The following is a 24736-nucleotide window of genomic DNA, read 5'->3' on the forward strand; positions in this document are numbered from 1 at the left end:
GCAAAGTATTGAGGCAATGCTGAAGAGAAATCACTGTCCGGCACTATGGGCTGGGCCGGATAAGTGCTGATGTGGCTGAGCATGGACACAGTCTGACCAGACAGTGCCAAGTGTTCACAGTGAAGAGGTGATCTCTGCTAGCCTCAGCCTCTCAGCTAGAGTCTCTAAATATAAAACGATCATTTGCTTTCACAGTGACTTTTATTTATTTTAATGGGCACAAGGGCTGCATGCAATGTCCTTGAGCTGGATTCTGGACTAAGCTATTTTAAGAAACAATTCCAGTTTTGCTGACAGAGCTTTAAAATGTAAAATATGGGTCAGCACGCTCCTTTACCCCCAGCGTCAAACCCAGCCACCTCACTGGTGTGGAACGGGCCATGCTAAGATGCGTGGGGTTGGCGATCGGAAAGGTCACATCCCCAATTACTGCTGTAATGATCGTTTTTTGTCAGACCACTTATCCTTATTTAAAATCGTCAGCAGCAATACGGTGACTTTGAAAGCTCGAGGTCCTACCCCAGGCTCCATGGAGAGCTAACTTGCAGTTTCTCTGATCGGTTGGGATGCGGTTCTTCCCGGCTCAATCCATCTTCATTTGCATCGAGCCAGGCAAGAGCAGTGCACGCTCAGTGGTTCAAGGGCTGTCTGTGCGCCTCGGGAAATTCAGCCAACTGCTTAACTACTTGGCTGAGGGATTTCCAGTCTTTTGCCTCGGTGGCAACTGTAGGCATTTTCTTTCTTTTAAGGAGGTGCCAAGCAGTTTTTACAGACTTCATTAACTGTGTGGCGAAACTTCCAGTAGCATGCATAAGAGTACTACAGACTTCTGGTAATAGCACTTGAATCCCGAGAGGTACCCTAAATGGATGATAAGTGCGGGTTACGGTAATGAAATGCCCTCAGCATCCCATCTCTAGCTTGTGCCGCTCAGTGAAATCTCCAGGGGAGACTGTTCCCAGCTCAGTGTCTTCAGTGTAAAATTGTTTTTTTTCTCTTCAAACTCTGTGGGGTAAATTTCAGTGGTCACCAAGAAGGAAGTCTGATCTTGCTGGCTACAAGCAAGTATAAGAAAAGTAGGACTGTCAAAATAGCCTGGTGCTATTCAAGGTCAGGTCTTCCAGTTACAGAAGATCCTGCGGTGATTTGGGATGGCAAGAAATATCTACTGGTCAGTGGAGAACGCTCCCACATAAATATGAGACCTGGCAGGTTAATTTCAATGGAATAAATGGCCCAGAAAAAAAGGCTATATCGCAAGTCCCTCACTGTACGGTTAGATTAACAGTTAAACAAAGCTTGAATTTTTGAGACCAAACCCTTTAGCCTGTACAATCCTGCAGCTAATACGCAACCTTTTCTTTCTTTTTTCTGTGTCTTTAATAAAAGGTTAAAGAGATTTTTAGTGGCTGTCATTGCTATGGCACTGAACTGACAGAGATATCTGTACTTGATACAAAAAATGGAAAGGAAAAATATAAAGTATTAGATAAGGCTTCATTCTGACAAATTTCCTTATTCCTGTTCGCCTCAGCTGTAGAAAGTCTCACACTTTACTGGTTTACCAGACATGATCTCAATGCAGGCCTTGAGTGGGATCAGCAAGTCTTCTCATCCAGACAAATCTAGCTTTTCTATCTATAACTTTTGCTGACTTTTATAACCATGTTTTATGTAACAGTCAGAGTTGGACTTTGCTAATCTGGACAACTTAGAGCAGGCTTCTATTTCTGTAGGGGTTTTGACCAGACTGTGATAGCATTATTTTCCTGCAGGCTGCAGGCAGAGATTAAGTGTGCGCCTGCTCCTCTCCCTCTGCCAGTAGAGGACTTGCACTGCTTGCTCGCGTGGTGGAAGTCCTCAGCTGCCTGACGGCGCAGAGACCCCAGAGCCACCTCTGTTGTGTGTATGTAAACCCACCTCTGCTTCGTGTTGCTGAGTTTGTGAATCTCCCCACGAGTCTGTGGCATGGTTCACTTCCATGCTTAACGTGGGTTCAGCCACTTTACAGTTGTGCCGATAAACTGCTCATAAGCTTCGGGGCAGAGTTTTATCCAGCATGTTAGTTTTTAAAAAGTAAAATCCTCCCTGGTGGAAGGAGGGGGACAGTTTTAGAATTGCTCTGCTTAAAACCGTGATGAAACACTTGCCAAGTACAGTCCAGCCAGCCTGCCAGATCTGTGCTTAACAACCATTTCAAATGAGATTGTCATTTGGTCTAAGGCAAATGTAAACAGCGTGCATGACATTACCAACCTCCTGGCCGCTTGCATTTGGACAACAAAGCCCTGTATCTGCTGAGAGTTCATTGCAAACACACCTTGCATTTTTAATGTTGGATTTTGGGGTGTTTTTTTGCTTGTTTTTTAATACAAAATGTCAATCAATATGAAACCCCACAATCATTTAAGAATAAAATCTTGGTTTGTTTTTGAAGCCTTATCTATTAGGGCATCCCAATACAGGAATTAACCAGAGAGGGGAAAAAGGGAAATTGAAGTAAGTAACAAAATAACCAGAGAAGTAGGTGATCTAACAGGGCCTACTGAATTTACATGGCCACCAGGCTGTCTCTGCAGGATTACTCAGAGGGCTGGTAGTGTTCAGTAGAGGATCCCAGACCATCTACAGGTATTGTAGGCATGCAGAAATAGCTCTCTGCATTTCAATTAACCCTCTGCGGGGGTGGAAGAGTCAGTGTGTAACCAGCTAAAGGACTGCTGAAACATATCTGATTCTTTTTGCATTTCTCTGATTTGTGTTGAAAATTTGATCTTTTATATCTTAAATATATTTGGAGAATGTAGTTCTGATCTGTTCCTTTTCACTGAGTCTTCAAAATAGCTGGTAACATTTGAAGTCTGTGGTTCATTGGACACGGCCTTTGCTGCGGTATTTGCAGCAGGGTATGCCTGTGTTTTATTCCACTAACACCAAGTTCAGGAGGTTAGACCAAGCCCAATCATCATATGCACAACAGGCAGGGAAATGACGAAGGAATGCAACTACTGCCATTACCAAAACTTCTGAAACAACCTTCGTAGGAATTTGCACGTGTCAGTTTGCCTTTATAGGGCAAGACTGAAAGCAGAACAGTAAAACTGTAAAGAACTTGACATAACCGCTAATGCTTGAACAAAGGAAGATATTTGGGTGTCACTTTGGGTAAGTAGCTGGAAAGCTGGACAACGTTTTGTGTAGCAGCACTAAGGCAGTCAAGAAGCCTCAACAGCCTGCTGTGAGTCGAGGAGGTGCAAGTTTCATTTCTGACTGATTTATTTTATTCTTACTCTTTTACGTGAAACAGTTTCTGTTGTTTTACTGTATCTAAATTCCTTACCAGGGATCTGAGGGAAAACAGGGTCCTCCAGGAATTAAAGGCTATGTAGGAGCACCGGTAAGTCATGACTCTCTTATTACATGTTGGCAGTCTGGAAACTTTCTCTGCTTTTTCAGTGTGTCTGCCCACCTGTCTCTTTTATTAAGTGGTATAGGGTATGTCTGACCACTTCTCTCTACTATGTCCAAATAGTGACATTTTCTTGACTTCACTGAGTTTTTTCTGACTTTTTAAAATGAGAACAGACCTCTCGCCAGTAGACAACTGTCTGTAGAAATGAGTTGATTACCAAGATAACAGCTGGGGATTTTCTGATGTTCCCACTGTAATGCAGTTGCTTTGGTTTATGTTGATGCACCATTTCTAGGTTGCTTGAAAGTTTCATCATAACACTAAGAAAAAATGCCACCTCTCAGCAGGTTTCCGATCATGTTTTCAAAACTATCAGGCACTTTGAGCTCAGGAGACAAACCTACCTTTAATAAACAGACAGCAAGACCAAAATAAATCAGATGGCTATCCAGTTAGCATCTCTGTCTTGTGGTCTCACCTTGGTAATAATGGAGGTAACTGTTAAGTTGCTGTTGTAAAGGCTGATTGGATTTCCTGAGGCTTAATGACCTGACTGTACATCAGTGTACTTCAGCGGCATGCCAGACATGCCCATGCACTGAAAGATTTCCCTGTGCTGGCCAAGTTCTGGCTTTACAGCTTGCTACAAAGAGGCCCAATGTTTTCAAAACAGCTTGTGCACTTTTGTCTTTGGCCAGGTGCGTGCTGTTTAGCTTAGTGTAAGGCTGAATTGTATTAGACCTGCAGGAGCTGAAATGATTAAGGGAGTGGCATTACCTGCCCATGTGATAGAGTTTTGTCGTATTAATGAGAAAAATGGACAAAGTTATGAGAATATTTCCTTCCTGCTCCTTGAGTCACTTTTTTGTGTGAGAAGCAAAGCACTCAGTGCAGCACTTGTGGTGCACTGCTTCCGAACGCCCTATTCATTTCCATCATCAGACTGACATTTGGCTTGGGTTGCTGGTGAGTAGCAAGGCTGTAATCATCCAGGGTACCTGAGGGTCCCATAGTTATTAGTACATTAAAGGAGTCCTATTTTAAACCTCTTCCCATCTGCTTTTTGGAAGAAGTGAGATTATTGTTTTGCAGCGTGGGAAGCAGTACAGGCTCAGTTTAGGTCATTAGAGATGGACAAGGCTGCGCAGAGTTCACTCACCATCATTCATGGCTTAAAACCTGAATATCTTAACAATTAACTAAATCATCCTATGGACCAAATAAGCCCAGGCAGGCAGTTCTCATTAGCTTGGAGGTGAACCTCCACTATAGTATGAAGTGGACTACAGTTTAAAATACAGATGTACTAGAATAGGAAATGTCTAAGCTTTGGCAGTTTTGAGGAGCTTGCTATTGACTGAGCATATTTGTCTGATTATAGTCACTAGTTGGTTGCTCAGTTGCTACAATAAAGGTAAAGTGCAAGGTGTTTCCTGTACCAAGGGAAGGTGAAATCCATGCTTGTTCATTGAGTTGATTGCCTGTGCTATACTTCATCAAACTAGGCCCCAGCAAATGGCTCTGGTGTGCCTGGAAGGAGCTGAATTACACAGTTCAGATGAACCCTGGCATTTGATTCACAATTCAGAAATGAGCTTGGGCTCCCAGGACAGGGATTAATCAGTGTTTGTCAGTTCTCAGAGATACCTGTTTTCTGCCTTGCTACCATATTCAAAACCACCAGGAATGGGCATTCTTTCTTGCTTATGCAATAGAAGACAACATTGATGGAAAAATCTACCTAAGTTCCCATTGTTCGTGAGCACATGAAAAATACGGAGCAGTGGGTGGTTTCCAGAATGTCTGCTGCTGTGGTGTGTTCCCTATTCCACCTTATTGCTGCTGGTGGGAGGGACATGTGTCTGGCGGCAATATAGTATTACAGATGTTCTTGGGCCCACAGGTCACCCCCGCTCTGGGAGTCTGCTTAGACAAAGATTGTGGCCAAGTTTGAGGACTGGCAATATGGAAAAAGTCCTCAAGGTTAACTTGAATAGATTGTGCAGACGCGACCAGTGATTTGGTGACTAACCAGCTCCTCCTTAGATGAGGTAACTATGTTTCTTCTTGGATTAAGCTTTGTAATCTGTTTTGCTGTTATTTTTAGGGTCTGCAAGGAGAAAGAGGAGAAAAGGGAACACGAGGAGACAAGGTAATACTACGGCTGGCCACAGGCTAGGAAAAGCCAAGCTGCTCTTCCTCTTCACCCTTGGCTCTTTAGGTGGGGAGGGCTGCCCGGCTTTGGAAGGGGGATGGTGGGAAGTCTCTGCACTGCTCTGAGCTTCCCAGTGCTTTCGGGAGTGACCTCCCATGGGGGTGCAGATCTGTCTGCTGAGCCCGCCATCAGTGGGTCTGTCTTTTGTGTGTAGCCAGGTGGGGAGGAGAGAAAGGAGGGACGAGGTGAAGGGATGTCACTGGGGACAACTAGCGGGGTGTCCACACAGCACGCACCGCCTGGGAGCTCTAAGTGACCACTGACGACCACTTCTGAATGCAGCATTTCCCCATTGCTCTACCAGTCTCTCACAGTATCCAGCTTCCTACATTCCTTTCTTCTCCCATTGCTGTAACTCAGTTTTGAATCAGAACCAGGTACTTTCTCTGTTAAAGGCTTCACAGAACTGGTGCTGCTCTCCAGTTTTCTGCTTGCTCTTTTCTGGGACTACCTGTTTTTTTGTTTTTTTTTAGCACAGGACTCTGTGATTAGATGTTGGAGCACAGGTGGGTTTTGAACTACTGGATTAATCAAGTAGCAAGTTGGTAGTTCTCTGCTGCCCGAAGTGAGCACAGAAACCACAGCCCTGTACTGAGTGAGAGGAAAGCTGCATGTGGTGTGATAGCATGGAAAGTGTCCTCAGTCCAATCCAGGCAGCAAAGGCAGCCTTAAGCCTTTGGTGGAAGTTAAAGCAGGTTGTGACTGTTCCAGTTTACAGCTGCTCGCTCGACAGTGTTTCTGTGCAATAGGTAGAAATCACTGAACAAGATTTTGCAGGAAAGAGGCCAAGTGCCTATTGTACCTGGAATAATGTTTTAAAAGAGAGCTGGGCAGGTACAAATCTTTTCATTACTTCAGTTTGCTCATTGCGTTCAGAGAGATCTCAGATGTGCCTGCGCTTCTGATGCAGACCTTCTGATGCTTCTCAAAAGTGCCTGCAAAAATACATTTTGCTGCCCCCACAGGGAGAAATGGTTGCTGGTCTGGTCCTTTCCCAGCAAGCTGAGGGAGATGGGGTAGAGCCAGTCTCTCTGCCTGACGGAAGTAGCCCCTCTTCTCACTTGGGCAAAACAGGCAGTAGGGCCCGTCTTGCCAGCTCTAAGTGATTTGCAGCCTGTCTTTGCGGCCTGTCTTATGTCCCAAACCAGTCCGGAGACAGGACTGTCTCAGTGCTGACCTGGCAGGTTTGCCTGTGTTCAAGCTGTCTTTAGTGATGTCTGGGTATATGTGTTTGTGCAGAGGAGGGGGTTATTAGCTTGCTAACTTGGCCTTGTTTCCATTTCTCGCTCTCCATCTCCTTGTGGAGAAGAAACCTGGAGATTTACACCCAGCTTGCACACACTGGCACAAATGATCAATACGCCCTTAGTGTGAGATACAGCGTTTTGCTTCACTGTGTGTTCGGGTGTCTGTTCCCAACATCCGCTTTGTTGTTTACGATAAAATAGGAATGACTGTGTTTCATGTTACGTATTCTCACCACCGCAGCTGCAGCAAAATGCTGGATTTTACTTTATCTTCCTCATGCCTTTGCCTCAGCCCTTTGCAGGACTGGTTCAATGTGTTGTGTCTAGCCGGTCCCTCAGCTGCTTCTCCTGAGGCAAGGTTGTCTAATCTGCTAGAATATTTGGCTCCCGGAAGAAAATACATCTTTCTGACATCACTGTGATGGGAGAGGAAGTTGGAGCAGTGAGTGGGCAGATGGCTGACTAAGCTAGAGAAAGATTAAAGTATGAAAGCAATGAACTGGGTTTTGTTTCATTATCAGGATATGCAAAATTTAGAACCTACTTTTTTTTTTTCTTCTTCGTCTTTTTTCTTGGAACAGCTACGAGCCAAGATCTCTGCTACAACAATTGTGCTTTGATTTACCGGGCTTTGATGCTGTTCTCACAACAATTCACTGCCATTGCTTTAACTTCTACCAGTTGGGACTACTGTGAAAACAGTGGGCGTTAATGCGGCGGGCCAAATATTTCCTTGTCTGCTCTTCAGTCTGTAACTTGAATACTCACACCTACACAACCTGTGTTTCTCTCCACCTAAGGGAAAAAGGGCTTCTTTTATCTAGCCTGTGCACGGAAACTGGTCTATTTGGACTAGCATCCTAGTATGACAGAAGACTGAATATCCCGTAATGCACTTTGCTGTTATATTCTTATACCCTGGGACCTCAAATGATAATGTGGAAGTTTTACAGTGAGGTTCCCAGGTCTAGTATTACCCATTATGACTGCACTTTAGGAGAGCCGCTGCACTGTGTGAATGATGGCTATCTCGTGTCCTTTGTCACTTCCGGTGGGCTCTTTGTAGACCACACAAACTTCTCAGAGGTAAGTATGCCTGACTGTTCTGCCACCAAAAGCCGTATCGCAAAGCCCTTGATTGTGATACTTGCCGCGTTAGTTTAGGCATGTGCAGCAACTCAGTGTGACGTGAAGCACTGATTTTGCTATATAAGCACATATCTCTAGCTGGTAAATCCTTGTGAGCTCCTAAGCTGTATTTGAGAAGAATTCGTGCAAGAAGGTGACTGGGCTGACCTCCTGCTGCCTGGTCTGTCTGTGTGCTGTGTTTGCCCTGCCAAGGTCCCACAGACTCTTGGGAATAGTATTTTCAACAAATCGTTATACTTTCTAACTGGTAGAAATCGAAAACAGCACTAAAATTTTTGCTTAATTGGGATTTCCTCCAGTTGCTTACAATTCTTGACCATTTCGTTCAATGGCTGAAAGCAGGAAAAACATTAGAACACGGGGGAAAGGAACAGAGTCTTGAAATGAAAATGTAAGAATAAAACTCTTCTATTGTGATTTTTTTTTTCCTTTTTGGGAAAAAATACGTTGCTTTCCCTAAATGGCCTTTTTCAAAGAATGAAAAAAAAGTAAGAAATTTAAAATGACAGATTTTTCTGAAGAAACAACTGGAAGCACAGTTCTTTTTGGAGCATTTTCAAACAGCTCTAGTGTATACAATTGTATAAATAATACATTTGCCTTTCCCAGCCCCCATTAACAGCAGTAAGAATATTGACTCTTTTTTGTTTTGGCAGCTAAATCAGCGTGTGTGAAGTACTCATTGCTGCAGCGTAGTGATGTTAAAAAATTCTCCAGAGAATATAGTGCTCAATTTCTCAGCAATTCACCAGACTGTTGCCTACTGAAAGTCTCAAATTCAGGATATTCACAGTTCAGTCAGACAGTACAAATGTTCTTATGAATGTGAAAACTATTGCTCCAAAGGAGAATAGATTAGAATGTCCATCGCTGGTTTTCTGCTATTTTCTGTGGGATATAGGTTTCTCTAATTCCATTCCTTGGATGCGTCATTTTGAAATAACCTTTTTGTTAGAAGATTGATTGACTTTCTAAAGGAGGAAAAAGAAAAAAAAATCAATTGATTTGCAAATCGATTTCTGATTTGCTGAATCAATGTATTTTTTCAAAAGGAGGTAATTAAATCTAATGCTGTAAGTATTGGTGTGCAGGTGATAACAGGTCTAACGTTGGTACTGTGGAATATTAATCAGAATTAAAACATCTGAAACTTTTAAAAATAGAGTAAAACTAATATTTTGCCCTCTTGTAGGACATTTGTAGAATTTGTTTTTTACATGTTCATCTATGTTGATGCTAGCAGTGTGTATTTAATTGTTTGTATTCAGTAGCGTGTGCAGGCTCGAAGCAAAATCAGGATTCCATTTTACAGAGGTTTAAGAGCTCACACAGTAAGAGAAAATCCCTATTCCAAAGAGCTTTAACTAAAAGAGGCTAGGCAGACAAGGGCCGCAGGGCAGCTAGAAAAATAGAGTTCTGCAGGAGGGTGTCATTCATCTGTCCATCATTGCTATCACGGACCTGGATGATAAAATACTGAATATGGTTATTCAGTTTGAGCATGACAAGGCTGGGAGGGACTTGGAAGTACAGTGGAGGTCAGGGTTAGAATTCAAAATGATCCTGAAAACATAATCCCTTAAAGCATAAGATGACATTGAGAAGGGGAAACTGCAAGATGCTACATGTGTGCAGGAAGCTAATTGCCCGCGGGTGCAGAATGGGAACAGCTGATGAAAGTAGCCATTCTGCAGAAAGGGGCTGGGGCATTATGGTAAGGCAAACATCATCCTGGGATTTAAACAGAAGTATAGTTTGTAAGACATGAAATAATCTTTCTGCTCAGAGTTAGTAAGGCCACAGCTGTGTCCAGTTTGGACATCAAACTACAGTGAAGATGTGGGAAAATTGGAAAGTGCCCAAATGAGAGCAACAAAAATGATCAGAGGTCTGAAAACGTGACCCGTGAAGAAAAGCTGAAAGAACTGAGGTTGTTTAGTCTAGGGAAGTTTGAAGGGGGAGTTTTGTAAGTCTTCAAATACATAAAAGGCTATTGTAAAGCTGAAGGGAACAGTCTGTTCTCTGTGTCCAGGGGAGTTAGAGAAAGACATACTAGTCTGAAACTGCAGCAAGAAGTCGTCGGATTTAGATGAGAGGAAGAAATATCTGCAGGTAGGAAAAATAAAGCTTTGGAATAGATTGCCTGTAGAGTTTGGGGACTCTCCAGCTTTGAAGACGTGTAAGAATGGATTAATTGATCCCCCAGGTTAAGGAAAGCAAAGATGAAAAATCAAAGGTCTTTGTTAACTGGGTAGAAATGAGCTATTGCTGGACTGTGGATTCATTATTTTTGTTAGAGCTCTTCCAGCGCAATGTTCTCGTTGTGCACTTTGTCCAGTTTACATGAACCCACTTCAGCATGCGAGGGGAGAATGCCCGCGTGGAAAACCAGCACACCAGAGTGTCTGGCCTCTGAATTCCTATCCAGCTATTTGGTGTTAACTTTTCTAGAAAGACAAGCTCCAAGAGCTACCGAAGTTAGAGGAGATAAATGCTTCCTACTGACTAAACTCAGTTCACCTCCTTGTTACTAGACACTCTTAAGCCTTTTTTTTGGTACAGATGTGAACTTTTTGTGTGCAGAACAGTACTTTAGCCATTTTCACTATTAGGCTGGCCAGAATTGCTCTTCTTTTATCATTGTGCTTGGAGCAGAGAACATGGACATCTTCTGCAGCGTGGTGACCTAAACACATCATATTTGAGTTATAGTGGTTCTTTCTGTTCCTTCTTTAGGGAGAACAAGGCCTAGATGGGTTTCCTGGAAAACTGGGTGTGGAAGGGAAACAGGTATGTGCCAAATACTCAGTGACAAGAGACTTTACTTTGGAATGAGTGGAAGATGACTCTAGAATTGGGACTTATCCCAGCTAGCTGCTGCATCATGAAAGGACCCCATTACACTGGTGGTTTTTTGGACTCCTTATTCTAAGGATCCGTGTTTGCACTTTTTTTTTTAATTAAGATTTATTTTTTTAATGTAATATACATGTAAAGGAAATGCAAATACTTTAATCATGATATGAAAGATGCTTGTCTTAATTTCCATTGGAGACATGCGCAAACACAAATAAAAATTCAGTTGTGTGAGCCTGACTTTTATAAAGGTGTTTTTTCCTGCCACAAAATTGAAAGGAGGAGAACAGAAATTCATGTTTGGTTTGTTTTCATAAGATTTTGAACTGTTAGCATTTTTAAGCCAAGATGATGCCAGAAAGATGGTCTGTCTTGTTCTTCTGACTGTTTATAACAGACCAGCAAGCTTCTGCTGATGAGATGAATTACACCTTAACTGTCTATTTGTACCTGAAAGCTACTATCTGTAGATCCCACAAGACTTTTCATTGCTCTTGGAGTCATACCTAATGAGAGACATCAGTCCCAAAGATCTTCTGGTCTAAATAGCAAAGGAAGGAGTAAGAAGCAGAGGCTAAAAAGTGATGTGACTTGCCAGAAGTCATGCAGATAATCACTGCCCACCTTGAGCCTGAAGCCTGTAACTCCAGACTCCTACATCCCCACCTGGTTCGCTAGCCCTTGCCATTTCCCTCTTTAGAAAGGCCCATTTGGAGGCGTGCTTTTGAGTCCACAGATGCGGAGGAGCTGTAGGAGGCACGCCGCCTCCTCGAGATGGATTGCCTCCAGGTGTTCAATTCTGCTGCTTGCAGAGATGAAGCAGAGAGCTGCCTGGGTCTAATCCAAATGTGCCTTCGAAGCACAGCAGCCATGTAGTGCCCAAGTGCCTTGCTCTCACTCTTCTGGCAGCCAGGGTTTCAATTTGATTTTGTTGGGAAGTAGTTTTGCTTCCATATCAGACATATCTGCTCTTTTCCAATGGCAAGTTATAGCATCGTTAGCAATCTTAATCTTTGTTAAAGGTACGCCTTCCTCTCTGTGAGGAAATGTAGATTCCAGTGCACTAAATTTTGTTCTGCTTCTCCGTGGGAGATTTGACAGTTAATCATTGCTTTCTGTCACCTCTGTTCCTCAGCCATGGTTTAACCTATGCTGTGAACTATTTGTCTAGTTAGTGTTTATCACTATCCTTATAAGATGGAAATGTTTTCCTGTGTTAGGTGCAGCACTGGAATCTCAATGAACTATGTACACTGTGCCCATTACATTGTTTACAGGACTAGTTTATACTTGCAGTAAATGTGGATGAAGTGAGAAATTGCAGAGGGATGTGAAGGTGGATGCTGATTGTTTACTACTTCTAAGAAACAATTTCTCCAAGTGACACCCCATTACAGAAGCTGGGTTATTCTGAAGCTTTTCTGCCTTTTTCACGTCTAGACATCTAGCAGAGAGCGAATCTTCATGCCTGAATTTTATCCTAAATTTTGGCTTTGACAGTGATATACTCCCTGAACTTCAACCCTTCTCAACTGGCTGCAATTGCACTGCTGTTACTGTGCCTGTTGCGGTATCACCATCCTTATTCCCCTTTCTTGCTACAGAGTAGGGCCAAAGAAGCCGTGTGTGTTATATCAGCTCCTGCCCCAGTGCAATGGGGCATAATCTACTGTTGATATCCAAATCTGCAGCCTTATACTTCACGAGTGCTTTAAGGTGAATTCCATTTGACGACCTGGAGTAGGTAGATCAATGGTTTTCTCTCTGTCTATCAGTCAAGGCCTTTTGTGCATAAAACCATTCATTGCTGTAAGTTCCTTAATTAAAGCTTTAATTAAGACTTGTTTTTTTTCCTGCAAGAGTAACTGGATTGCAGGAGACTTGGCCAGTGTCCCTGCAGAATGATGTCAGCTATAAGGAGGCAAATGCTAATGCACAGTTCACCTGTTTGCAGGGCCCTGCTGGCAGCCCAGGCCCCCCCGGCGCCAGCGGGACCAAAGGAGAAAAGGTGAGCTGGGAAAGGGCGCACGGGAGGGGTTTGGAAACAAGGTTATGAATTCCTCCTTGGGCCCCCGCTTCTGGAAATGGCAGTAGTATTGGCCTAATATTTCTCTCATTTGTGTTTGTGTGAAGCTTTCACGTATGGAAATGCACTGATTTAGCGATGTTGCTTTAATCTGAAATGGGTGTGAATGAGAGGTAAATCAGGCCCATTTGTAGCTCCTCTACTGTTGGATTTAAACTCCTCGGTGAGAGTAGAAAGTAGTTTGGCCCAGGAAATCTTCAGTTAAGAAAGGTGAATGAAATACCAACAGGTCAGCAACATTCGTGTGGAGGCTGGCGCGCTGACACAGCTGATGTACGACTGACTCTAAAAATGGCAATCAAATGAGAGTCACAGCCCAGCCCTCCTACCTGCACAATAATTATTCACTGCTGTTGCCGGTTATTTTTACCTCGGTATTTTACAGATGGTTATTAGAGTTTGCAGGGCAGCCTTATGTTTCCCTGCTCAAGCTGACATTGTGGTTTCGATATTTCCTACCTAGCTATTTGGTGTCAAAGGAAAGATGTGTCCAATTTTGGATTTTCTTTCTCCTTTTCTCCAAGAAGGCAGAGATAAGAAGCAAACCACTCTATTTCCCTTTGCATTTCCGCTCAGATGCCAAAGGTATAGATGAGGTTTCGAAAGTACCTACAAGCAGGGCACGTTTACTGAGGTGATAAGAGGTAGAAAGATCACTTTGTGCACCAGGATGTATGAAGTAGAGGGCAGTCGTGAGTTCAAAACACTTCATCCCTGTCACTGAAGTGGCTGCATTTGACCCTTTGACAGATGTTTAGCACCTTGTTCCCATTGCTTTTAGTGTAGCTGACATTTGTCTCTTTAGTTCTTCTGCCATAGCATGGATTATGTAGAATAAATAATAAATAGTAATTAAGCTTCTTTCCTTAAGAGGAAAGAGCATGAAAGATATATTAGGTCATTCAGGTTGCTATGTGAGTAAGGAAGAAATAGAAAGTGTGTGAAAGGAAGCTATATGATAATTTTTGCATCAGTCTGTACCTAAAGTAAAGGAGGTACCTTTTGGAGGCTTAGTCTTATAGCGTAATAAGTAGCAGACATTGTTGGAGATGATACATGTGCTGGAATAAATTGATAGACTAGAAGGCAATAAATCATATAGCATGCATGTAGCATCTCAGTGTCCTGCAAACACTTACAGCATGATTGTAGTGTAAACCGACTTGGGGAAAATGGCATCATTTCTTGCTTTTTTTCCTGCAAAGAATTTTTGCACGTGTGCTTCTTAACAAACAACATCATTTTGGCCCCTAAATTTCAGTCCTGCAGACTCTGTTATGGATCTGAGCAACAAGCAGGTTTCTTTCTTTGGTATGTGTACACCAATTATAAGATTTCTGAAACTCCAAGTTAATGTTATGGACCCTCATGCATCATTCATTTTAAGTCAAGAAATGTTAGTGAAATCAATGTAGCATCACAGTGAAACAGAAAGCAATCAGTTCCTGCATGAATACACCTGCAGGATAGAGAAAATGGAGTTAATTAGGATTGCATGTTCATATTTATTAATTCTGGAATGTTATAGAAAACAAGAATGTATAACAGCAGTTGAAAAACGTGTTTGGAAACTTTGTTTTTTTTCCATTTCTTCTGTATTTCCATGCAGGGTGAACCAGGGCTTCCAGGATTGCCAGGCACTTCTGTAAGGATTTTTTTTTTTTCAGTTTAACAAACATTATAAGCTTTATTGCATGAGAAGAGAAGGTGGAAGCTGGGGATGTGAGGGATTTATTAAATGAGAGAAGTTCTTAATGGATTTTCAAACAAAGTGAAGTTTAAACCAGTGAAGATTTCTGAAGGAGGAATGTGATGAGTTCCAACAAAGAGATGCACTGCCACAATCTTGGGAGATTTTGAAATGTGAAGATTAGGAGTTGAAGAGAGAAGGAAAGCGTTGCCTAAGGTGTATCGAAGTGAGCATACCATGACATGATTCAGTGTCTTCCAGGACAGTCGCTGGGCTGATTCCCAGCGGGCTTTGGAAAGTAGAGACTGTGGAAGTTAGAAAAGCAAATGAAAGTTCAGAATCGAGTTGAACTACTGAGTCCCTTCTCGTGGGCTGGATGTGGCAGCTGGGAGGGGGGAAGAAGAAGGAAGCTTCTGATCAGGGGAGATCATCTTCCTTGGGTGCCTTGTATCTGAAAAAAGTTGTGGTGGAGCCTGAGACAACGCAGAGCTGGTGTGCTGAAATGAGGAAATGATGAAACAGCAAACTGAGAAAATAGGAGAGACGGGTGGGTTTTTCCTTTGACACGAGTTTTACATCCCTCTGTGCATCCCTCTGCTTTTAGCAGAGACTTCAGTGACCCTGGTGGTGTTGCTAGCAGGGGCATACAGGTATCCAGATCTTAGTATTGTCTGTGCGAAGAGGTCATCTGCAAGGGGAAGAAGATTTGCTGGAAAGTATACAGCGAGGAGGTCTAAAATTAAGTTCTGCAGTTGGGGACTATCCCTTTTACTTTCCAAAAAAGGGTTAAAATTAAAAGACAGCAGTGTGTGGCACTCTTGGTGAAAGGTATTAAGGAAACCTTAAGACCAGTAACATTAACTAGAGCACTGTGCCAAAGAACTGAGTGCTAAAGGCAAGTGAGAAGCTCCCTGGTTATTGTGTGAAAGGCAGCAGGCAGTTTCGTTATTCAGAAGGTGGTAGAAACCAAGCAGGGAGAAGGAGAGAGCTCTCAGAAGGCCTTCATGGGTAAGAGCATTTTACTGTCTGTTGTGTGAAACTGTGGATGTGAAATTAGTGAAGTGGTAGTAGTTGCCAACAGGTTTTGAAAGATATGCAAAAAACCTGGAAATGAGCAATGCCTTGTCCTAAAGCGCATTGGAAGTTCCGGAAGGCAAGTGGCGAACAGGCTGAAAGACTGACAGCTGTCAGTCTTGTTTACGATGGCTTGCGTTGAGGACCCAAAGGAAGGTCTGGATTTTGCATCGTCTCTGAAGTTGGCCTGTTATTTATATGATGCTTTCTCCATTTAGTAGGACTGTGTTATTTAAAATAAGGCAAGAGCCCAGGAATTTACTCACTTATTTATACAGAGGAGGTAATGAATTAAGTTCTTACTGTTTATGCAGCCGCACAAATATGTTAATTGCTTCATGAGCAACTGGGTGAGCAAGCCTTTAGTGAGTCCGAGGTGTTTAAGCAAGTATGTCCTGGCCTGCAATAGGATTTGAGGAGCTGTGGCAGTTAACATGTATACTGCGAGAAGGGGGAGGAGAGAAAAATACACTTTGTGGGACAGTCACACCCTGGCACTTCTGCGTTATCTTTCCTCTTTTTCTTTTGTGACTCTGCATTTCTATTGCAGGTACATACTGAAGGCATAAAAGGAGAGCAGGTAAGAATGATTCAATATCTATGTTTCAGTTATGAGGAAGCTTTTACATAGTTCAGCTGCCTCTTAGGTCAGATTTCGCTTTAAAATGCTGTTTCAAAATTAAGATTGCAAAGTTAAGGCAGCATTGTCAGGACATCAAGAAACAAGCTCTCCTACTTACAGCAGAAAGAATAAGTGGGGAAAGAAAGAGGATAATGTCCTTCTAGGGTGCAGTGAGTCCAACATGAATGAAAAGTGTAAATTGGCAAGAGTCAGCTACCCAGAACAATTCTTTAAACCCAGGCAAGTGTTAATAGAAAAGTGGAACTGTATTTGAGTTTTATGCTGAGCTTGTCTCTGAACAGGAACACTTGAACAGAGAAAGGACACTAGTTTCTCCAGTCTCTTAGTCCTATATATATAAAAAAAAGAATACTAATATTTATATTTTGAGTTTGTGTGTGTGTAATTTATATTTTAGCTTTATTTAATATAATGACATCTGTCATATACATGATGCTTTGAAGCCCTTCACAGCTGTGCTGGTTCTGGAGGAGCCAGGACACCATAGCTTGGGAAAGACCTGCAGAAGCTGTTTTTTCAAGAACCACCTTCCTCCTTTTCTCCAGCACTGAATTCCAACCCACGGTGTTTTCCTGGAATATCCAAGATAACCTAGTGCCTTTGGTAGAGTTATTACCTTTGAAAAACAAAGAGCCATTTATGGATAAATGCCTGCTGAGCATGGGTGAATTGATCTGTATGCAGTCTAATAAATGCTGATAATTAAAGCAGCCCCCAGATTAAGGAGAAAACCAGCTGGTCTCTGCATTGGCTCTTTGGGACCTGTGAGGGAGAGTCGTATAGGACCTGTACAGATGGCCAGCACAAATGCTGTAGCCACATAATTTTTCATTTAGATATTTTAACACTTTTTTTCTTTATTTCACTTATTTTTGTAGGGAGTGCCTGGCCCACGAGGACCATCGGGCCAACCTGGACTTCCTGGACCTCCAGTGAGTAGTTCTTCCTCACTGCTTACAAAACCCAGAAACTGAAATTTGGACTAGTCTTAGGGTTATATGCAAGATCTTATGTAGTATTCAGGCACTAAGTGTTTAAATAATACCCTTAGCCGTCTGTTTTCTTCACGAATGAGAGAGTTTCTCCTGCTGTGCACAGCCGCTCTGAACACTATGATGACGGCAAGTAGGACACGGGTGCTCATTACACGTAAACAGACTTTGTCTCAAGGCTGTTGTCCTGCAGAAGCTGTTTGTTTCCTATTTCTAACTTCATGAGGGGCTGAAAGGGCCTTCAGCACATCTCAGAGAGACGCTCACCGGTAACTTGCAGGCCATCATGTAACGAAGTGCAGAGAACTGCTGCTACCAAAGCGGTTGGCCTTATTCTACAAAGTCCTGGCTAAAAAAAATTTCACAGATGAGCAATAAAAGAGGGGAGTGTGTGTTTATGCATCTCAGCAGGGAATATAACACATTTTTTTTACAACAATTTAGGCACACTGACATTCTTACTCTTGGCTTAATTGCAGCTTCTTCTAGTTATATTTTATAATGCAACTCTATCAGGAAATCTCACTTCAAACTATCACTGATGCCTCATTTTCACATAGCCTGTATGTTCTCACTTCTCAGTTGTTTGTTGTATTTCACTGTTGATTGGGTTTTGTAAAATTAATGGCATCGTGAAGATGCGTTACTGAGTTAAGTCTGGCTTTAATTATGTAATTTAACTACAGTTGTGTGCTCTGGATTTCATCAGGGCATTGCCACTTTTCTCTACCTTGTTTTCATATTCTCCTCTGTTCACAGGACATTTACGAAAAAACAGGGCTAAGACAAGGTCAGATAAGATGTTCTGCTTGCAGGGCATGTGGCCTTGCATGTTCTTTCTGCAAAACTAGAGTATAGTGGAAATTTCCTTAACACTTCATTATCAGGTAGTTGTTGTCTAGGCAGACATACAGTAACAGTAGCACAGAAGAGTTAGGGCGTGGTTATATACTTCATTAGTTATTCCTGCTCAGTTAATTTGCTAAAAATATTTTCACTTTTAAAGGGAGTGGCTGGTCCAGAAGGCAAGCCTGGAGTCCCTGGTTTACCAGGTCAAAGGGTGAGTTGAAATTTTTATTTAAAGTAAATCTCAGTAGGCTGTGGCTAGCTTTATTCAACAGGGATTCGCACTTTGACTTGTTTTAAGTATATTTTTCTGCTTTGTTTTCTACTTATTTAAGCATCCTTGAGGCCTGCATCTTTTCTTCTAGAGCTTCTTTATGGCCCAACAGCTTTCAGTACCTCTTGGATTCGACAAATTTTGCAGTCCTCTGTGGGTCCCTGGAAAAGTTTCTTTCACGTCATCGCCTCTCCTGTCTTTGTGTCTGCTCCTTGCTGCCGAGAAGGTTGCTGCTCCTCTTCCCTGTGTAGACTCTTTGGATCTGTATTATATATTCTGTGAGGTCAAAATAATGGACACTCTTTCTCACTGATGTGTATCTTTTAAAGGGATGCCGCTGTCCACAAAAATGGTATATGATAGAAATTGATTTCAATAGAAGAGCACAAATAAATATCCCCTCGTGCCATATTTCTTGGTAAACGGTAAGGGAATGTAAAATCCCATAGAATCTCCTACCTCCTAGAAGTTATCTATGAACTTGCCAAGTCTTGTAAACCAATGCACAAAATCATCTCATTTTAAGAGGAAAACAGGGCTGAAGATCCTTAAAAGTGCATTAACTCTTAAAGATCCAAGAATAGAGTTCAGTTTTGTTGCCAGTGGAATCAGTGCCTAAACATGAATAAACTTTACCCAGAGTGAGATAGGACTCTGTAACTGATTGTGTAGAGCCACTAGTAAGAGGGACCGGTTGAAAGTTCACATAAATGCTATTGTCCTGGAGGTTAAATAAATGGAAATACTGTTGGCGTACAAATTGAGACCATTCTGTTTTGTCTGATCTGTTCTCAAACAGAAGCTCCCGCAAAATACTGCTGTGCCATTCTCCACAAGGAGCTCAGATAGGTTGTTTTCCTTCCAAAAAAAAAAAAAAAAAAAAGGTGGGGTGAGGGTGTCTGTAATCCGGAGCTATATCTTAAAATATTCAGATACTGATTAAATGTGATTTCATAGAGAGTCTGCCTGATCACACCACATAAATGCTTTGGGCCTGCCTTTCCTTGCTGTCCCAATCATTTGAAGAGCATCTTGTTAGGCAGCAGATGATAAGGGTGGAGGTGAGATACATGTTTAACCTTTCTGGAGACAGTCACTTCAGTCTCAGTATGGCTGTCTGAGGAGTTACATTTTTATGTAGTCACAGAGGCTTGGTCATCACCCATAGTGGAGTTCGTGGGAGGTGAGGGGTGCCTGTAGCACTTTGCACTTGAGTCAGTACCAGTGCTGTTAAAGCATGGATGTGAGACCTACCTGTGAGTGTAGAAGGGCTATGGGCAAAGGACAACAAAGGGAAGAAATGTATTTCTTGGTGGGTGGTTTTCTAGGTGCTTTCAGCTGAATCACATGGCACTGAATTGAATGTAAGCCTGGCTTTTAGTAATCTTCTTCTGGGGAAGGTGGTGCAGAGTCTCATGTTAACGTCACAGTGGAAAAGGGCATTTGCTTACTTTCTTGTACTTTTCCAGTCTTTAGAAAATATCACCTTGCCTCTTTAGCAAGTAACTGTACTGCGCTTTACTTATGAGTTGACAAGTTCTGAATTGTCCTGGTTTTAAAGCCTGCTGTGAAACATTGTTTCCTGAATAAGATTAATAGACAGTATTAGCTGGGTAAAGGACAGTGATCTGTCAGGGTCTGTGACAGGACACAAAATGCTTCTGCTAATGATCATTTGATTAGAGATGTCATTTGATACATACTGTGTTTGAATGTTTCCCTAGACTCTGCTGTGTCTAGCTAGTTAGACTTTTCCTAAGGGTCTTTATTAGTCATCAGGCATCTTAGGTGGATAGATTTTTTTTTTCTTTAATTAAAGGCAATTAGTCAATGACTCTGAACACTTGAGATGAACAAAGCCCTAGGCTTGGTGGATACCCTACAGGTGTGGGAGAGATAATAGATTAGCAGATACTATCCATTCACCATTAGTACTGTTCTTGCCAAAATACAGACATAAATCTAGGCATTAGTAGTTACCATCTCATCTAAATTTGATTGCAAAAAACAAGTATTTCTCTAAACTTTCTTAGAAGTTAAAATACAGGAGTAGGAATCCTCTCAAACACTTGGTTAAGTTTTAAATGGCTGGATGTGAGGTGAGGGCTGACTGTGAAGCAGCAGCTTAGAGCTGTAGTGAATCCTTTTACATCTACCCAGTGAAGAAGGTTCTTTAGCAGCACAGTGGCCCAGTGATGAGGACACTGGCCTGGGTCATGATGCCTCAGTTTCACTTGTGACTCTAGCCCTGGCTTGTTGCAAGATTCTCACCATGCCACTTGACCTCCGTGTCTGTTGTAACGAGGGGCAGGACTGTAACGTACAAGTGCGTGAGCATCCCAAACAGCCAGAGCAGTGGTATGAGCACAGGTTTGTTCAATATTGAGCCTGGCACAGTTTTGGGTCAGGCCAACTGCTTGTCTCCCAGAAACATCCTGGCATGGTGTGGAGGACTGTGTCCACTAGGAAGGATGGATGAGGCCAGCCTCTGTTGTGGGAAGGAGAGTTTAGCTGTATGAATGCAAGGTCCCCTGTGCTGTTTGTACGCGTAGCCCTGGCCCACCGTGTGTATTAGCATACGCGCAGCCTTCTTGATGGCGGCAAGGACAGAATTGCAGACATAGCTGTATGCAGCATCCAGACTCCTTCCCAGTGTTGTTAGCAGACCTGTGCAGAACAGGTGAAAATCACTAACCATCTGCTTGGCTGGTGTCTCTGCTGTTTTATACAGGTAGGGTTTCAAGAAGTGATGTTACACCAATTTCTATCTGCTGAAAATTTTGTCCCTGAGCTGCTTTGTAACTATTCTGCTGTAATATCTTGTAATGTAAAGGGCAAATTGCAAAGAAAGATTGAAAGAAAGAAGGAATTGAATTCCGATCCATTTGACTTTAGGACCCTCTCAGTGAGCATGCTGCAAAGAAGCTGATATAAAACAGGTACTGGTTTGCATTATAACTCAAAAGCCTCAACCAGGGTTTAGACAAGGACTGCACACATACCTACAGAGTCCTTGTCCTGACAGGGATGCAGATACAGGCGTTTGTTGCAGTTCTTAGTGTTCTGCACTGCTTTAGTTAGTCATAACACAGTTGGCGCAAACTACTAATGGACTAAAGATGTGTTTGGAGCCATTTCATACAGGAATTCAAGTCTCATAACCACAATCTACTGGAATTGAAAGATCCTGAGCTGGGCAAAGACAGAGACAGTGTTGTCCGGTGTTAGAAATACAATGCAGGAGCCACCTACGCAGTGTGTATGACATTTCATAGAAGATGTCATGTTGTGCCAAATACCCTAATAACAACAGGAGTAGGGTTGTACATGTCAGAAGGATTTCTTGGAAAGGAGGAGCTATGATATTATTTTGGCCTGAAGCTGCTGTTCCTGTTATTGGTGAAGAAATAAAAGAATATATGGGATTCTACCGTTACTATTAAACAAGACCCACTCTTCTACAGAGTCACCATTTACGTTATAGGAAAGAAAGACTCAGTTTAATTTCTTAAAATTGCTACTGCAAGCTTAATCTTTCACTTAAATGCATTTGTTCTACTCATAAAAGTTTTCCCATAACCCCTACTTAGATTGCACATTTTTTGGAACAGTTGCAGAGTCTTCTGCTTGTGTATGATACAAGCATGAGTTAATAACCCTCTGTGGTGAGCAAGCCCTGTCATCATGGCTGGAGTTTACAGATTTCTTAAGACCGTATCTCTTTTGACCTTTTGAGGACTCCCACCAAGCCAATTTGCTCTCTGCAAACATTAAGATTTTCAGTGATAGCCCAGCCATATCCAAAAGGTTTCCCCCCCCGCAAGCAGAGCACCACTGTTCTCAGACAAACTTTCCACAAGCTGTGGACAAGAGAACTATCAGAGACAGCAACATACAGATGCTCCCGAAAGCATGGATGTAACTGCTGAGTCCCAGAAAACATGCCCAAAGGCTGAGAATCCCTGCACTGCAGAAGCCCTGAGGAAAGGGGGAACAGGCTAAAGAAGATACTGCTGGTCCACAGTTGGCATTAGAAAGAGAAAGGCTACTGAGCTGACTGAAGAACATGATGGAGTAGCTTCCTAATGTTTTATTTAGCAATACAAAACCAGACATGTTTGGGGGCAGAGAGCAGGAGGAGTAGGAATCATGTTCTAGTGAAGCTGATGGTATTGCAAAGATTGGGTAGCCAAATATATCAGAAACTAGCCTTCCCATATATGGACCTCTCCCTCCTCCACCCCGTTCCCAGGAGTTCCAATACAGAGAGTATATTTTCAGGGTGATTGTAATGTTGCATACTCATAGACATAGATATTTAATGTGGAAAGCTATTCAGATGGCTGCTTATATCTTGTGGAGAGGCTCAGTGGTGGCAGCACACTAACTAAGGAGAACATAAGCTGGGGAGGCAGATCATCTGGTATTTAAAAGCACTCATCTGTTAGCCTGCTTTAGTAGCAGGTATTGAAGTCTTTTATGGGTGTAGCGAAAATACAAGCAATCTCCGTGGTACATCTGAACTGCTAACCTGACAGTTCACGTCCATCCTTTGATCCTCTCTGGGGGAAGGAGATAACAATTCCAACCTGAACCAAGCAACTTTGTTATGTTCATTTCATTAGCCAGACACTTCCAAGTATCCGGCAGCTGAGGTCTATTTTTGACAATGATCTCCTCATCTCAAGAGTGCGCAGTGGGAAGAATGAAGCTTTGCTGTTCTCATCTGTCCCTTAAGATCTTTGAGTGGTAGACAGTACTGTCTCTTCTGATTTTACTAAAACTGCCTGAATAAGGGCTAAAACTCTGAGAGCGTGGACTCATTTGAGTTTGTTCTTTTTCTCTTCCTGTCTTCCTCTTCTGCAAAATTGAAGAGAACAGAAGTGTTTTGATCCCATTCTCAGTTTTTTTGACTTTTGATACCTGATCTACTGAAATATTTGCTCAAAATAAACCTGTCTTTTTGTACTTGATAGACACAAAAGGTGCAGATGTCAGATACGCTCCAAGAAAACGTAGACACATTTGGGTATTCCAGCCTAAGCATAGGAGTCTTCTGAAGTGGGTTCCAAATAACTTGGAATTCCAGGACTCAATTTGCCTCTTTTTTAAAAGGCGCAAGTTCATTTAAAATGATTGAAATTTCAATAGGAAGCCAAGAGGAAATATCTATTTACCCTCGCCAGTACATTCCACTTAGACATGAGATAGTAGCTACCTGGACCCACTTTGAGTTTGATGTGTTGTATTCCAGCATAGCTTTCTAACTTTGCATTCTCCAGATTTTTCCATGATGATAGAACAGTTAGCACAAAACATTAAAAAATACAGGAATAGTAAGAATAGTCATATAGAAAAAAAATCCTAATGGGAACATCTGTTTAGAATAGTAATCTTTAGTGAATGCCCCTCTCCATGACTAAGACTCCAATATACCTAAATCAGGCAGGTAAGTAATAATAATTCTGCTTTTCAGACTGCTTCACGTGCAAGATAAATTATGCAAAGAGCCAAGCACAGAATGAGAGTGAGTTTGACATAGAAACAGAGATAACTTATAAAAATTTTACCAACACCATTTTGTGTAAGCTAATTGCAAAGTTGAGTATTACATTTTGTCAGGTTTGAGCATGAGGAATGAGTGTTAACTCTGGAATGAGTTGCAAAGAGGTGTCTTCTGCATCTTTAATTCAGCTGTTGTGTTTCAGCAGTTTTTCATTTTCATGTGTCCTCATCCTCTGAATGTTTATCACTGAAGGTGGAGCAGCACAGAGAGCTCTACAGACCTTTCTTGACTCTCTACAACTAGATTACAAGGTTATGAGTTTCAGTGCTGCATATTTATTTTACAATATAGCCTAAAGGGTCCTGTTAAAGCCAGAGACTACTGGATTCAGGGCACACTCTCAACCCAAAAGAGATGCGTTAAGAGCACTTGCCAGTACATGAAGGTTTATCCCTGTTAGCTGTCACTGGAGAGGTTAATTTCTCAGACACCTGGGGGCTGCTGAGCTCTTCGTAGTCTTCTTAGTAGAGGGACAGGAATAAGGTTATTTGGCTTTCCCCTTCTTGACCCGCATCTCTCCTGTCAGTCAAAGCTCTCCTGTTTCTATTCTGGCCAGTTATAACTTGAAATGGGTAGTGAGTACTGTTTCAACTCTTATTTCTCTGTATATTAACTTCCCTTGATTTTAACCAGCTTAGATTTGCAGGGTCCAACTGAAAGAGACAGCTGATTGCTATCTGCAGAGA

The 24736-nt window shown here is 42.2% G+C and overlaps 1 protein-coding gene across 1 annotated transcript in view; it reads left to right on the top strand.

Moving 5' to 3' along the window:
• The window catches only part of COL22A1 (collagen type XXII alpha 1 chain), a 212210-nt gene that overhangs the window by 108286 nt on the left and 79188 nt on the right, over nucleotides 1–24736 (top strand). Inside the window, exons 14-21 of the mRNA XM_067292265.1 lie at nucleotides 3344–3397; nucleotides 5520–5564; nucleotides 10760–10813; nucleotides 12834–12887; nucleotides 14575–14610; nucleotides 16280–16309; nucleotides 17251–17304; nucleotides 18371–18424. Coding sequence (XP_067148366.1) covers nucleotides 3344–3397; nucleotides 5520–5564; nucleotides 10760–10813; nucleotides 12834–12887; nucleotides 14575–14610; nucleotides 16280–16309; nucleotides 17251–17304; nucleotides 18371–18424 — 381 coding nt within the window. The remainder of the gene's footprint in view (nucleotides 1–3343; nucleotides 3398–5519; nucleotides 5565–10759; nucleotides 10814–12833; nucleotides 12888–14574; nucleotides 14611–16279; nucleotides 16310–17250; nucleotides 17305–18370; nucleotides 18425–24736) is intronic.

Source organism: Apteryx mantelli, chromosome 2, assembly GCF_036417845.1.
Source record: "Apteryx mantelli isolate bAptMan1 chromosome 2, bAptMan1.hap1, whole genome shotgun sequence".
In the NCBI taxonomy this organism is placed as follows: domain Eukaryota; kingdom Metazoa; phylum Chordata; class Aves; order Apterygiformes; family Apterygidae; genus Apteryx; species Apteryx mantelli.